Source organism: Cicer arietinum, chromosome 3 (genome assembly GCF_000331145.2).
Source record: "Cicer arietinum cultivar CDC Frontier isolate Library 1 chromosome 3, Cicar.CDCFrontier_v2.0, whole genome shotgun sequence".
Lineage (NCBI taxonomy): Eukaryota > Viridiplantae > Streptophyta > Magnoliopsida > Fabales > Fabaceae > Cicer > Cicer arietinum.
Genome location: NC_021162.2, coordinates 32,185,034 through 32,202,373, shown reverse-complemented (window position 1 = coordinate 32,202,373; position 17,340 = coordinate 32,185,034). Strand labels below are relative to the sequence as shown.

At 31.6% G+C, this 17,340-nt stretch overlaps 1 protein-coding gene across 1 annotated transcript; it reads left to right on the top strand.

The window, feature by feature from the left end:
- Positions 1 to 6,609: 6,609 nt before the first annotated feature.
- NAC37 (NAC domain-containing protein) lies at positions 6,610 to 11,923 on the top strand. The gene is made up of 6 exons (XM_004499338.4): positions 6,610 to 6,923; positions 8,141 to 8,273; positions 8,552 to 8,738; positions 10,192 to 10,679; positions 10,996 to 11,310; positions 11,406 to 11,923. The coding sequence occupies exons 1-6, from the start codon at positions 6,916 to 6,918 to the stop codon at positions 11,457 to 11,459; spliced, it is 1,185 nt and encodes a 394-aa protein (XP_004499395.1). The 5' UTR covers positions 6,610 to 6,915; the 3' UTR covers positions 11,460 to 11,923.
- Positions 11,924 to 17,340: the final 5,417 nt, after the last annotated feature.

Genomic DNA, 17,340 nt, shown 5'->3' with positions numbered 1-17,340 from the left:
TACTTTCAAGGCAATGTTCTTTGTCTTCTTTTCTCGACTTTCATTCTTTTCTAGCCTTCCAAGTTCGATTTCATGTTCTTGAAGTTTTTTGAAAAGTGAAGAAAGAGACATCTTTGATATGCTTTTCTTTTCAGAAATTGCCGTTACTTTCGGTTGTCAAGCCCTTGTTCCAAGCGCTGATTGTAACATGTTTTTAGCCTTATTATCAAACAACACTTTTCTTTTGTCATCATCTATCCATGAAGCTTGTATCTTTGTTTCTTCTTTATTGTCGATGAATGTTTTTAAAACATATGAGCCATTTTCTACTGCATCCCAAATATCATCTCCTTGTGCCTCAAGATATGCTTGCATGCGTATTTTCCAAAAGTCATAGTGTTCTCCAACGAAGCAAGGTTGTTTATTGCTACTACCACCATCTCTAAAAAATGGTTGTGCAGAAGCCATGAATAAAGATCAAGGAGCAAATTACGAGAACCTGTTGTGATACCAATTGTAAGAACAGAGGCACACCTAAGAGGAGATGGTGTTTAATTTTTTTTTTTTTTCAGATATTTAGTGATCGGTTTTTCTAATTGAGGTAGTGTATAGCAAAAAGTAAAAAGCAGAAAAATAATGAACACAATGATATTATCCTAGTTCTCCTTATGACTAAGGGTACATCCAGTCCTTTTGCACAGTACAAGAGATTTTTCCACTATTGTTAGAATATGTACAAATCCCACCCTAGGATCTCTGCTACAAACTTCCTAAGATAGCACACCACTATCTTAGATTAGAATACTTAAAGAAAATACACCACTTTCTTTAAATACAATACGATAACTTCAATGATTTTTCAGTAAATGTTCTTGACTAAAAATCTTTGTATAACAGTTATACAATGATATCAATCCAATAATATTTCAAGTATACTAGAGAACCTTTCTCAATGATATGAAAAAATATTACAAGTACTTGAAATATGAAAAATAACTTTGAGAATATTTTAGAAAATTGTTCAAAGTTGTTCAAAGTTTTGTAGTGGGATTGATGCGTTTAAAATTGAAGTTATGGGGTATTTATACTCTATATACATCACTTCAGATCAGTGACCATTGTTCCTAGAGGTTTGATGAACAAATTTAATGATACAAAACCATTTCAGAATTGAAAAATTGCATTGTTTCGCAGTTGTATTCGGCTACAGCTTGTGTGTTGTCGAATACACTTCTGTAACGTTTAGTTTTTATTTTAAATTTCAACATTGTATTCGAATACGAAACCTTATATTTGAATACAACTGGGTGAATTTTTTCACGTACTTGTTGTTGTATTCGACTACACCAGGTTATAGTCGAATACAAATTTGCAGTCTTAGCTACTGACTTAGCACTTGTATTCGACTACACCATCTCGTAGTCGAATACAGATGTTCAGTTTTAGCTACTGACTTAACACTTGTATTCGGCTACATCATCTCGTAGTTGAATACAAATATTCAGTTTTAGCTACTGACTTATCACTTGTATTCGGCTACTGACTTATCACTTATAAATATTTAAAAGATTGTTTTATTATATTTTCTTGAATGATTGTTGTTATTATATATTTAAATTAAATATCATATTTTAAATATATATATTCTTTAAAAGATTGTTTTATTATATTTTCTTAAATGATTGTTGTTATTATATATTCAAATGAAATATCAAATTGTAAATTTATATTCTTTAAAAGATTGTTTCATTATATTTTCTTGAATAATTGTTGTTATTATATTCAAATAAAATATTATATTATAAATATGATTTTACGAATATGATTGTTAAAAATATGAATTATTTTGATTGTATATGTTGGGGATGAGCTTGTGCTCCATGATTGCATGCAATTAGGACTTGTAGAATAGAAACAATGATTCAATCACAAAAAAACTAAAGGTGCCAATAAAAGTAATTAAAGGCGAGAGAGTTGAGGTGGGAGGGATAAATTAGAACGACGAGAGAAGAAGAACAAAGGTTGATTCAAGGTATACAAATGAGAAAAGAAGAAAGCAAATAAAAATTGATCATAATTGCGACTCCATGATTGCTTTAAAGACGAGAGAATTGAAGGGGCCATATGGAGGATTGAGTTTAGCGAGAGAAAATGAGAAGCAGGTTCAACATATTTAGACAACAATGAATCGTTATATTTAAGGGTTTTCCATTTTTTTTGACTTGGTCACTCTTTGTTTTGCTTTATTAAGGGGACTCGGTCAATTTTTTTTTTTAACAATAAAAAGAATTTGATCAATTAAAGCTAAGTATACGTGCGCCTCTGTCTATTCCACTCTTTCACAACAAATTCTTAAAAATACAAAAGTTTAATTTAATAAATTTAACAAAAATAAGCGTAAATTTAATAAATAAACATATAATAAAAAATAATATTTTAAAAATAATATTATTGTTAAATTTCTATTAATAAAAATTTTATATTAATTTAAATACTGTAATTACAATGACATTTGTCAAGATGTACCTAATATAATGTTTGTTTTATTTTACTGTATAAACGAAGAATATTTTACTATAGATCTTACACCTTTAAGTGGCTGCTTTACACTTGTCCCTGAGTTCCTACCTTGTATTTAATAACCAAAGTATCCTCCATCTGATATCTCCATTTGTAGCAGAGAACCAAACAACTTGAAATTGATTTTTATTTTTGCATGAAAAGGCTCAATTTGATGCATTACGTTTACTATTTCATCTCATGATCAAGTTGTTGACTTCTTCACTAAGGCACTGTATCCTAAGCAATTCACCTCTCTTGCTTCCCAGCCGAATCTCATTGACATTTATCAAGGCTCAACTTGTGAGCGATATTACAGTTAGAGCCGTCAAAAAAGCCCCCAACTACAAGATCCTCTTACTTTTTTTGTTTTATTATTAGGCCCCCTAGCAAAATAATCTTTTCAGGGCCCCTTAATTTCGGCTCATTATTTCATGGGGCCTAAGGGAGGGGGCTCTAGGGCCCGTAGGCCCCCAATATTTTGTTAATTTTAAGATTTTTTTCTTGAAAAAAAATTTATTCAAAAAAAAAAGAAAATTTTATCGAAAAAAGAAATCAGAAACTTTTTATCAAAAAAAATGGGAAATTTTTTATCGAAAAAAATCGAACATTTTTTATTCATAAAAAGTCGGACATTTTTTATCGAAACAAAAAATCGGACATTTTTTATTGAAAAAAATTGGAAATTTTTTATCGAAAAAAAATCAAAAATTTTTTATCGAAAAAAGTCAGAAATTTTTTATGGGAAAATTTTATCGAAAGAAAATCAGAAATTTTTATCGGAAAATTTTATAGAAAAAAAATATTATCGGTGAAAAAATTGAAAAACTTTATTTCTCAAAAAAGAAAATCGATTCTTTTTTTAAAAAAGTGGGCCTATGGGCCTCCTAAGCCCACAAATTTTTAGGGGTTTTTAGTTTAGGGGGCCTTGTTTTGGGGGGCCTTTTAAATTATTAATTTTTTTGGCCCCTTCAAAATGTGGGCTGGGACCAATAATTAGGGGGCTTGTCAAATTGACAGTTCTAATTACAGTATGCAAGCTCACTGACTACTAGAGCTGTCAATTTGATAGAGCCCTAATTATTGGCCCCGGTCCACATATTGAAGGGGCCAAAAAATTTTATAATTTAAAAGACCCCCAAAAACAAGGCACCCTATACTAAAAGCCCTCTAAAATTTTGTGGGCTTAGTGGGCCAATAGACCCACTTATTTAAAAAAAGAATCAATTTTTTTTTTGAGAAATAAAATTTTTTGATTTTTTTTATAAAATTTTTTCACTTTTTTACTATAAAAAATTCTCGATTTTTTTCTATAAAAAGTTTTCGATTTTTTTTCGATAAAAAATTTCTTATTTTTGTTCAATAAAAAATTTTCGATTTTTTTCCGATAAAAAATTTCCGATTTTTTTTCGATAAAAAAGTTTCTTTTTTTTTTTTATATAAATGATTTATCTTTTTAATAAATTTTTTTTTCTCACAAAATTTTTTAAGAAAAAAAATACTTTTTTATATTTTTCGAATAAAATAAATTTCGAAAATTTTTTAAGAAAAAAATATCAATATTAACAAAATATTGGGGCCTATAAGGCCCCTCCCTTAGGCCCCATGAAATAATGGACCTAAATTTTACAAAAATTAATTTAATAGAGCCTAATATTAAAGATTTTTTTAAAATAAAATTAAGGGCCTTGATAGTAAGGGCTTTTTTGACAGCCCTACTGACTACTAGCCCAACTAACACAATCTCATGAATGCCAACTCGAGTGCAAGCTTAGGTAATGTAAGCTCAATATCCCCAAGTGCAAGCTTAGTGAAGAGTGCAAGTTCAAGTCCAAGCTCAGCTCATGCAGGTAGCTCCCGTGCTAGCTCTGCCAATGAAGTTCGCTCAAGTGCTAGCTCAGTAGAAATGGTTACAAGTTATAGCCATCATGGTGTGAGATATAATAATTTAAGAGTGATGTATAATAATTAGAAGATACAATAAATAAAAAAAGCAATTTTGAATCAAAAAATTTGAGGAAAAAAATTAATATTATTTTAAAAACTAAAAACGACTTTTTATTTTTTATTTTTCAAATGACATTTAATGAAAAACGGAGAAAGTAAAATTAAATGGAGTAACAACTTTTATTTGATAAAACAATTGAGTTTAGATAGAGCAAATCGTTTAAGGGTTTGTTTGAAACACACAATAGAATAAAGACAAAATAAGGTATAAAATTAGATAAGATATGACAATAACATAATAAATATTATTATATCTTGTGTTCGATACGCATCATATATGATAACATCATTTTATCATGTAATATGTTAGGTATCCACTTCATCATGACATGATATGACAAGTCATATTTAAATGATAAAATTAACATTGTGAAAAATTACATTTTTTTTAAATTAACTTATAATGCTTTTAAATATTACAAATTAATAAAAAAACTGAAAAAAATGAATAAATAATCAATTTTATTTTCATATTTAAAATATCAATAGACATTACTGAATATAAATGATTTCAAATTTTTAAGAAAATCATGAGTAACCATATAATTCTATTTTATTTGCTAGATAAGCTAAATAAAATTATGATTTATATTATAAAAATGACAAAATTAACCTTGAAAAATATTATAATAATTTTTAAAATTAATATATATATATATATATTTATAATTATTTTGAATAATAATGTATAAGATTATATAAAATGATAAGGCTGCCCTTCTGATAAAATTATACATATTTTTTAAAATTAACTATTGATATTTTATTTTATTTTTATAAAAAAAAATTAGGAAGAAAGACTTTAAAGCTCAGTGAACGCTTACAAAATAATTTTATTTTTAAATCTATTAACATATTCAGTTATTTATTTTTATTTAAAGTTTAGTAGATTTAACTTTTTTATTTTATTTTTAAATTATAATTTATAAACATAATTGAGAAAATCATTATTTTTATTTTTTGTTGTTGATTTCTAATCCAACTCAAATTTAAAATATAAATTTTAATGGTAGTAAAATGATAGGATATTCGTGATTAATTGATGCATTGTATCTAATCTTTCCTCCTTCCACAAGTCTCTTGGACAACAGTTATGTGGAAACCAACACATTCCTCCTTCCAAAACCCTAACTTGATGAGTAGGAGATGCAGCATAGCTTCCATATGTAATTTATGCAGTGTGAGGTTGAATCTATTGCATTTATCCATGTTCTACAAATTTGCTCTGACTCTTTAGAGTTGAATACCTTCCTTATTGGATTCGGTAGTGGATACCTATCTGCTTCATATTTTTAATGTATATGAAGGTGTTTGGTCTCCATAATGCAATGTAGCGATTATTGCAACTATAATCAATATTTTTAATGTCATTTGGTTTTGTAGAAATCAGATGAGATTTGAGCGTAAAATAATTTCTTTCAAGAATGTTATTGATATGATTATTTCAAGTGTCTACATTACTGGTAACTTGACTACTGTCACTCCGAATGTTTCTATTAGAGATTTTGATATTCTTTAAATACTTTAAGGTTCATATTCATCGGTCTAAAATTCACGTGATTAAAGAGGTTATATGGCATAGGCCTCAAGCTAATTGGATTAAGTGGAATATTGATGAAACTACTAAGGATTGTCTTGGACTAGTTGTTTTTAGAGGTGTTTTTAGAGATAATGATGTTTCTTCGTTAAACTGTTTTACTCTCAATATTAGTATTTAAAATTATCTTTTCATTGAATTTGATTCTCAAATTGTTATTATAGCTTTTTCAAAACCTCAATATTGTTCTTTGGAAATCTAATTATATAGTTTGGTTATTACAACCGCTAATTATAATAAATTATTTTTATATGAATTTAAATTAGTTATGTAATATAGTATCCATAAACAACCTTAAATGAAATAACTTATCAATCTTGTTCTTATATATATATATAATATATATAACAGTAAAGGTTAAACGAATGTGGGTCCAAGAGAGGTTTACTTAATAGCGTAAACTTCATTTTTAACTTGGGGAACAAGATTGTCATAAAGGCAGTCACTCGGTTTTCGAAGCACATTACCTACTGTTTTATATCCGAACCAAAAGGCTCGGTTTTGCTCCGTCAACGATATGCCCAGCCAAACCACAGGCTCGTTCCGTCAATAAGTTGCCACAAACCACAACGAACCACAGGTTCGGAATGCGAGGCTCTTCCATAGCAAATACCAACTTTACATAGGTCGAATTTCCCGCTCATTCACACACTGTCGCTTTCTCTTGTGTGTCGATTGAAAAGAAAGAAAGAATGAATGAAATACTCTGAACTGAACAGCCCTGAACTCTTCTACTTCATTCATCGCTCTCTTTATCGATTTCGATACCAATAATGGCTAGGTAAGCTTAGCAAGTAGCAGCACTGTGAAGTATCCGTTGTGTTTCAAAATATTTGTTGTGTTTTTTTTTTTCAAATGCCCCTTTTTTGTTGTGTCTTCTTCTACTTCTTTTTGGTGAAAACGCAACTTCCTTTTTTTTTTCTTCTTTTTTTTTGGGGGTTTTGGAGAATGTGGTACTGTATAGTTTAGGGCGTGAGATGGTTTGTTTCTATTTATATTTTTCCGTTATAATTTTTCTCTACCTTTTGGTGTTGGTAAAGGTCAATGAATGATTTGAATGATTTATTTCGGTTTTTTTCTATATCTGGAATGATAGTTTGTAGGTTAAATAAATAGGCATCCACTTTTTGGAGGTTTATGGTTTTTAAGTAAAAGACAAACATTGAGGTTTTATTGACATTGCAGAAAATGGAAGATAAATGTAACTGATGCTAATGTTGTGGAAGCATGGTTGTATTTTTAAATCTTCCCATTTATCTAATAATGCAATTTAGAGACTCTGTACCTCTTATTAAGGTTTTAAATAAACGTCTGCCACTGCAAGCTTGACCATAACCTTAGGGTTTTAGATGTCAGTGTGACCACAAAACGACCATGATTGAGATTACATTAATTTGAATGTGATTTTTTGCTATATTAACTATTGCGGCACAGCTGTTACTGCTACTTAAAACCTCACCCCTGTATATTTTGGTGCTTTTTTTGTATTTTCTCTTGTTTCTATTTTTTTTTTACTTAGTTAATGATGTGTTGGAAATTCAAGTTTCATTCATCCACCAGTGTACTAATTCTTTAAGTTACTAATTAATTGATTAATCGATGGTGACTTAGGCCCTGTTAGATAAATAACTTATTTAAGAGCTTATAGCATTAGCACTAATATATAAGTTAATTTTAGAACAAAAGGTGAAATAAAGTCAAATTGTTTTCATTAGCACTAATATATAAGCTGTTTTCATAAGCTATCCAGGGTAGCTTATGAAAATTAGCTGTTTCCAAATGCTCTCTTAAACAGTTTCACTAGTGCCGATGTCAGTCGATAAGCTCGAATGAGCAAATCCAAACAGGCCTTAATAGTTTGTCCCAATAACTGATATGGTTGTTCCTCAGCTACTATCTTTTTAGCTATTTGTAATAATGCATTACAAATTCTTCAGCTAACAGTTTGTTTTGCATGGAATAATGAACTTGGAGTATATTTGTTAATTTATCTTACAGGAGCTGGCTTATTGACATAGGAGGATTTGCAAAGAAAGTAAAAAGCACTACACTATCTTCAGCTGATCAGATTAAGGATTGTGGTGCATATCGCGAATGCCCAAACTGTCATTATCGTATAGATAACAGTGATGTATGTTTTACATTTATGATAATTTGTTTTGAGTTCATAAATAGCTCATTCACATTAGCACATGCACCAAAAATAGAGAAAAGTTGGAAGCAATTGACTCAACATATATATTAGAATTCCTCATGTTATCATTGAGTTTGTTTATGCTCTAATTCCTATACCGACATTTTTCTTCGTTAGGCACATCAGGACTAAATTCATGGAAAGTTTAGCATGGGTTGTAATGGTTATAGAATGTTGATATCTTTTCATTAGTAATATTGGTTTTGCCTGTGTAGGTTTCTACTGAGTGGCCTGGTTTTCCCCTTGGTATAAAGTTTGATCCTTCTGATGTAGAACTATTAGAACATTTAGCGGCTAAATGTGGCGTTGGGAACACAAAGCCACACATGTTTATCGAGGAGTTCATCCCGACCTTGGAAGGAAACCAAGGCATTTGCTATACGCATCCTGAAAATCTTCCAGGTGAGAAATTCTCTAACCAATTTCAAGTACATAATCGTTGACCACCATGTCCATCATAATTAATCAATTAACTGGTAAAGTATCAATGAAATGGAGGAAGTGAAGGCATGATTCTGGTGTGATTTGTGATAGAAAAGTATCAGTGAACTTCAATGGAAACTTATTGTATGATCTGTATGTTGGACAGTAAAGTGCTTATAATATAACTAACTCAATGTTTTAGAGAAGCAAATGTCAGTGATGGGTGAATGGTAATACAATACAAGAGAGGATTAGGAATGATAGTATTAGAGATAAAGTTCTAGTAGCACTTATTACAGAAAAGATGCTAATGTCTTGTCTTAAATGGTATGGTATAAATAAATATGGAGAGGGCCCATAGAAGCGCGAGTAAAGAACATTACATTATGTTGAGGGCAGTCTCGTAGATACAATTTATAATAAGACATTATCTATTGTTTGATCCTCATGACTGACCCTTCCCTATAGAACAATGCTTTGATTGCTGTTATTTTTTTTTTCATTCAAGACAAAATTCTTGAAAGTGGTAGGAGATGGTCTCTATTCTTGTGGAATAGGTTACGAAATACCGCATGACATGTTATTCTAAGGTTAGACTGTCTTCTGCATGCTAGCACACAATGCTAGTATATAAATTGATATCTGCCAGAAAATTGGACACAATGTACTGCATCATATTATAAGTTCAGGTTCATTGAATGTCAGTGACATTCTCAAGTAACAATATGATGGAACCCGTGATTTTAGAGACAGAAATTAAGTACAGAAAGAGATCAAACAATAGAAAATTAGAATGTATTTAATTCATAAAATGAGAAGAAACTGTAGAAGGGAAATGATCCCAATCTATTCCAGAGACAAGCTCCTCAGAGAAGAAGAAAACCTCTCTGCCTAACCATAAATGGTTAACTCAATATTCTTCATAATCCCTCACAATTCACTCACCTTACTATTTATACTAATAAGGCACAACTTGCCAACTAAGCATCCTACCCCACTCATTATTTACCCTATATCATTATCACACTCTTTATTACATAATGTCTGCTTTTTTACTTATGACCTCAACTCGGGTCTCTATCACAATACCTGCATTTCCCACCATCGAACTAGAACCTAATCAAGATTCAGATCATTTGAATTGAAACATATTTTTAATGCTCTTAGAATGTGGCATTAGACCTCCCTCAACCCCAAAATGTAGCGCATTGGGTTAGGGTTGCTCCTCACTTCAAGAAATACATGTCATGTTTGTACCCTTCTTTGATGGAATTAAGGAAATCCAGGCTTTTATCATTGTCAAATGAATAGTGGCTGCTAATTATATCTTATAAGTAACCTTAATGTTATGACTATTGAGTTGTGTTCATCGACATTCACCAATCTTTCTCTGTAACTTAGTAAACCTTATTCTACCTGTTTTGTTTTTCAGGTGCTAAGAAAGATGGGAGTAGTGTCCATTTCTTTCACAGAACAATCAATGCATATAGTACTGGTCAACGAAAGCGTCGGAAGATTCATCATCATCGTGGTTTGACTGAAGAGCATGTACGCTGGCACAAGACTGGCAAGACCAAAGCTGTATTTGAAGATGGAGTACATAAGGGCTTTAAGAAGATCATGGTTCTGTATATAAGATCTGAGAAAGAGTCTAAGTCCTACAAATCCAACTGGAAAATGCATCAGTACCATCTAGGGATCAATGAAGATGAGAAGAATGGAGAATATGTGGTTTCGAAAATATTTTATAAACAGGTTGAGAAAAATGAGGAGAAACCATTGGCCGAAGAACCTGACAATGTAACATCGCGGACAAGTCCAACAACTCCAAAACCAAATCCTCCAAATCCACCGCGTACTGGAATATGTGTTGAAAATGATGATAACATCGATGAAACTGCTCTTTTATTGTTTGCAGAGGTTTGTAGCAATCTTTGATGCATATGGTCGAAAAGATAAGCTAAGGATCTGTTTTATTGCAGAAAACATCACCTTCAATTTTAATTACAAAAATGACACTTTGTTTACGGTTAATTAAGTTTTGTACTGGAAACAAAGAAAATAAACTTAGAAAACTGCTAGAACGTGACAACAAAGGTGATGCTTATGTAAATAAAATTGAAAATAGGAATTGGAAATAAAAGATAGAAGCAGAAACCCAACTGACCTTATTATTATTATTATTTGACCATATTTACATTCTATTCGTCACTAAAATTTTAATTTTATGACCTAGGATGCAAAGTCTATCCCTGGAGAATCACATGCCCCACAATCTGATATTCAGGATCAGGAGAATACACCCAACCCTGCTTGGTTTGCTGGTGAATCACAGGCTATAGAAAATTCTGAATATGATGGCTTGGATGACATTTTATTATGCAAGGAGATATTAGATTCATTTGCTCTATTTGATGATTCTGGATTGGACTCAATCACTACCAATGACTTTGATTACTATGAAAACAAAATGACAGGAAATGGTAATGTAACTTCAACTTCTGTCCTGGATACACTGGAATTGGATACTCCTCCAGATTTTGATCTTTCGGTAAGCATCCAATTATAAATCATGATTACCCTTGATACAAATTTTAGAGTTTTCGAAGCTACTGACAAGCTATGTGATTCTCAATTTGCATGCAGAATTTGACATTTTGTTCTCAAGACAGTATCCTTGATTGGATGGACAGGTTATGAAGTGCTTTTCGAAGCAAGTTCTTTTCTATAACAATGTTAATCCAAAAAATGTTCCATTCAGTTGTTTGGCTAGTGTTCGCCTTGCTCCATTTCATTCTTCAATTGCAATGTTTTTTGCAAATAGTGTATGAAGCTTATGCTGTTTTGTCATCATGCAACTTTTGTATCATATCATTAAGTTAAGCCATCTGGCTATTAGCTTGAATTTGGGCTTTTCTTCGTGAAAGTGGTATTTGTTAAATTTACTTTTTTGGGTGGTGTATTTGTTGCTTCTTTGGCCAATATAAACTTATTGTTTAGACTCATTATGCCAGTGCAATGGAAGGGGGGAATAGATTTTTGGCACTGAAATCCAAAACGGTGTAGTAAATTCTAAAATATATTTGTATGTACTAGATATGTGAATATTGTATCATGAACATATTTTAAGTTATTTTAGATGGCTTGACACTGCTTTGTGTTTATATGATATAATGGTTACTGTTGAAGTTGTGAGATTTTAGAGAAAAGGAAGATATAAAATAATAAGGGTTTGAATATTATTGATAATAGCTTAATGCTGACTTGATTACAAAAGACTCAATACTAATATCTATTTATAGAGAAATATAGACTCAATCTTAAATCAGGAATAAATCATAATAATAATGAAAGATATTTTAAGATATCTCTATGATTATAAATTAATTATAAGAAATAATTCAAGATACTTTAATATAATATAATAGATATTATAAGATATTTTCTAATATTTTAATATTCTCCCTCAAGTTAAAGCTTACTAAGTTTTAGCTTGTTATAAGAAAATAATGTTTTGCTCTGCAAAATAATAAAAAGGATAGAAAAGCAACTCAAGGATGCAGGTGAAGTCAGAGAGAATTGCTATAAATATAGCATAGCTATGTAGCTGATATGATCATCAGTCTGAGAGAAATTCATGGCAAGCAATTGAACAAAGCAACGTCCGTTCTTCTAAAACCTGCATTTTGAAGCTTTAAACCAATAATATTGGAGAGGCGTGCTTCAAGGAGAGAAATGCAAGGCCAGTACATCTTGGACAAAAATGGGGCCAATGCATCTGGAACAAATTGGCAAGATAAAGTGAGTCATGAAAATAAAAGACATCGTCAAAATAACCATCAATGGAAGAAATCATCACCAATATGATTCATAGATGGAAAAAAGGGACACCACCGGAATGATCATCGGTGGGAATAGAAGCCACTGTTATAATCTATTAGTAAGAACTAAATTGCATGACAAACACACAAGAAGAAGTAGCGCAACTCTAATGAAATGAAACCATGATCGATCAACGGAGTGAGAAAATGCGTCCACAACAGGAGAGATAATGATTGTTTGAATAATAACACATATTTTCGTTGATCAAAATTGGAAAGTAGGAGCAAATCTGGAAACAGGAAGGAAAACCCAATCTAGACGACTGAAACATTGTGCTGGAAGGCGGACAGACGTGCATAGGCTTGAGGCTGTTGGCGGCGGTGCGTGGGATGAAGACAGAGGATCTTGAAGGCACATGAACGCGGTGCGTGGAGCAACTTTTGACATAAAAAATCTGGGTTGTGTAGATTGGGAGATTTCGCACACAATGAAGTGGTTGTGTCGGAACACTTGTTGGAAAACTTTTCCAGTAGCGACAACAGATGGAAGGCAGCAGGAGACGGAGGATCTTGAAGGTAGCAGGTGTAACCGTAGCCCGAAACTAGAATACGAGGGCAGATTCGAAACCGCGAGGTTGAGGCGTGATTGACCGACCAAGCAGCAATTGATAGACGTCAAAACGCGCAGACACGTTGTGGAGACGGAGGTGCGTGAGATCTACTCGTAGGAGAGATTAGCAGCGCATGTGACGGCCTTTGGCGATGCACTTTTGGGCATGACCTGACCTGGAGATGACGACGTTGTTCGCTGGAAATAGCAGCAGCGTCGACAATAGCGAACTGAACGAAAAACCAGTGAAACGTGTTGGAATGTTGGAAAATAACAACTATGATTATATTCCCTAACTATTGGGAATTCGGCAGGTGAATAGAAGTGGAATCGTTCAAGAAGGATCGAAATAGGCTCTGATACCATGTTGAAGTTGTGAGATTTTAGAGAAAATGAGGAGAGAAAATAATAAGGGTTTAAATATTATTGATAATAGCTTAATGCTGACTTGATTACAAAAGATTCAACACTAATCTATATTTACAGAGAAACATAGACTCAATCCTAAATCAGGAATCAATCATAATAATAATGAGAGATATTCTAAGATATCTCTATGATTATAAATTAATCATAAGGAATAATTCAAGATACTCTAATATAATATAATAGATATTATAAAATATTTTCTAATATTCTAACCGTTAATTTAAAACTTAAATCTTGTAAAGATGTAGTAGGTTGCCAACTTATAATGTGTATGGGGATCTCTGCTAGAACTACTCTTTTTCCCCTTTTTATTATTTAAAACATTAATACTTTAAAGGATAACTGTTAGACTTTTCTAATTTTATGGATTTTATGTTTTAACAATTAGTTATTATTTAGTAACTAAGCATTTTAGTTAATTAATTTAGAGGAGAATTTGTTACGTTTCTAAACTTGGTATATAGGGTGCTTTTCTTTCTCTTTTTGATTTTAAGAGAAATTATGTAAAATACATTTCATCTCATTGATAATGAACAATAAATAGAAGAGTATTTAGTTTAACATGGTATTAGAGAATTCACTCTGAATTTTTTTTGAATTTGTTTCTTTTCTCAAAATTGTTTTTTCTTTTATTTTCTTTTTTCCTTTATTTTATTTTATTTTCTCTATGGCTTCTAATTATGAACAATCTTCTTTGTCTTCCATGGATGCCTCAGAACATTAAGAACCTTCACCTCTTAAATCCAATTCGACTATGAATCGCAACTATCAACATTATATGTTAGATCCTTATTTTATGCATCTTAGTGACAATTCAAGTGTTCCCCTTGTTTCTCTGTCACTCTCTGCCACCAATTACCATTCTTGGTTGCACATGTTTGTCACTCTCAGATCGAAATATAAATTAAGGTTTGTGGTTGGTATTCTTCCTCATCTGCAGATGTTGATCGTCTTTCAATTACATGGAGTCGTTGCAACACTATGCTTGTGTCTTGGATCACCAATTCATTGAAACTTGAAATTGTCCAAAGCGTCATGTGGATGGAGTTTGTTTTTGAAATTTGGGATTAACTTCGTAACAGGTATCATCAAGGTGATGTTTGAAGGTGCAAACACGAGAATGAGAGGTTGAATTGTGTTTAGGGATGTGCATCGTTGGTTTTTTTTAAAAATCAAACCATGTCCATTTTAAAACCAAAATATGGATTTAGATTTATAACCAAATCTATTATTTGGATTAAAATTGGTTATAAAACCAATTGTAAAATTGGTTATGGTTAAATAACCGGTTTCGAAAATTCAATTTTTATTTATTTTTAAAATTTTTCTCGAATTTTTTTTAAAACTTTTCTCAACAAATTTTTTGAGAAAAAATTCGATTTAAAATTTTTCTAAGAATTTTTTTTTTAATTCTTTTCTGATATTTTTTCGAAAAAAATAAATTTGAAAAATTTTTCAAAAAAAAAAAAAAATTAGCAAAATATTGGGGGCTTATGAGCCCCCTCCCTTAAACCTACAAAAAATAATGAAATAATGAATCGGGACTTTAAAAGAATTGACTTAATATTAGAGGCTTAGTAAAAAAAATTTTAAAGGAGACTTTAGAGTTTATGGTTTTTTTTGACAACTCTAGTTTAAATGAAGTTAGTGATATCTCAGTGAAGTTATTAATAAATTATCGAAAAACGCTGCCGAAAGGTGGAAGGTCGATGGAGTGATGGCAAAATCAGAATCGTTTTAGAGTTTTTGAGATTTAGTATTTTTGGGAGTTGAGTGGATAAAAACCAAATCCAAATATAAAAACCTAATTGGGTATCCAACAGGTTCATAAATAAACCATATTATAATCATGTGATTTTAATAGGATATTTAAAATGGATTTGGATCCGGTTTTGGATTTGGGCCACATAACCGGATTTTTTGCACATCCCTAATTGTGTTTGACTAAGTTGATACCTTTTTCATTATTTGTTAAACTGATTCATACTTGATGAATTACTTGGAGTAGATGCAATAACAAAACTAAGGAGTGTAGGAATAAAGTGACACAAGTAATTTATCCTGGTGCACCACTAACTTGGCTACATTCAGTCCATTCACTCAAAATGATTTAATCCACTACTTCAACAACTTGAATTACAAAACACCTGACCCTCCAAGCCACTCGTCTCAAACAACCTGACAACCACAAACTTTTGAGAGCATACACACCTTGACTCTACCAGTCAAGTCTTCTATGAAGGTGCAAACACGTGAAGGGAGGTTGAATTGTGTTTGCTAAAATTGATAACTTTTTGCTAATTTGATGAAGGTTATTCGACTTTTATGAATTACTTAGATAAAAAGCGATTGAATTCAAAATCAGCAAACAATGAAAGTATAATATAATTGGCACATATATTTATCTTGGTTCACCACTAACTTTGCTACATCCAATCCCTTCATTCAGAAGACTTTAATTTACTAATTCAAATATCTTGAATTACAAAACACTTGACTCTCGAAGCCAGTCTTTCCCAAACAGTTTTCCCAAACTTTTGAGGAACTAACAACCTTGACCCTACAAGCCAAGTCTTCTCCTAACAACCTGACAACCTCAGATTGAAGAAGGAACTAAACCACTATCGAGTTGGATACAAAAGATTGGAACTTGAGTAGTTGCTTCTAACAAAATTGATAATAATAATAACTCTCACACTTTAAGAAAAGAAGACTTATAAAATATTTCTTATTTGAACAAATATTTCTCTCTTTGAACTCTAAGATGAATTTGAAAACTTGAGCTTGAGTTCTTCTACTCTTTTATACTTTTTGATGCCTTTCTTCTTCAGCGTTGAATATTGATCATAGCATTTGGACACATGTTTCTAGTTTTTTACTTTGGTATTGTAAAAGCTCTTTATAGCTTAGAATAATTTTTTAGCTTGTTTCTAAACTTTGGGTTGAAATAGAATTATAATTTTATTATTTGCATTTTGACCACTGCTCGCTCTGTAGGCCATAACTTGAGCTCTGGATATCTGATTGACGCATGCGAGCAGGTGTTAGAAAGCTAAAAATTAGAGCTACCATTTTTGTGTTGGAATAAAAGCCCAATGCCAAACTTTACTTGGCCTAAATTGCAGACTTTGTAATCTGGACTTTCGTAATCTGAGCCTAAATTCCAGATTGACCATGTCTTCTTCACAAAATAATGGAAAGGGAAAAAGGAAAGAAAAAGGAAACAAAAGGAAAGAAAAGGAAAGGAAGGAAAACATAAAGAAAAACGAAAATAATTTCCTTCACGATTCTATCTTCTTCTTCTCTCCATTTCACGAGAAAAACCAAAAACCGCCATAACTCAACCTCCATTTTCTTCTAGATCTAAGCTTCGTTTCGAGAAGAGATAGAAAGGAAAGTTACTCATCTCCACGTTGTGGTGCTAGTGAGCCATCTTGGAAGCGACGATTTGAACGAAGACTTTACTGGAATTAATTACGATACCGTAATCGCGTGTTAGAGCTATCGTTAAGGTAAAGCCTCCTTCCAAACTTTTAGTTTGCATTTAGGGACTTATTTTTGGTTGTGTGGAAAATAAATTTGTTGGGTTTGAAGTGTAGATTTGGGGAAAATGAATTTAATGCTTTTATGGGTGAAAGTTTGGAGTTGGGTTTTTGGTGAAATTGATGAGTGTTTTCGTGGAAAACGAATTTGATTCATCTATGTGTGTTGTTGAGGAAAA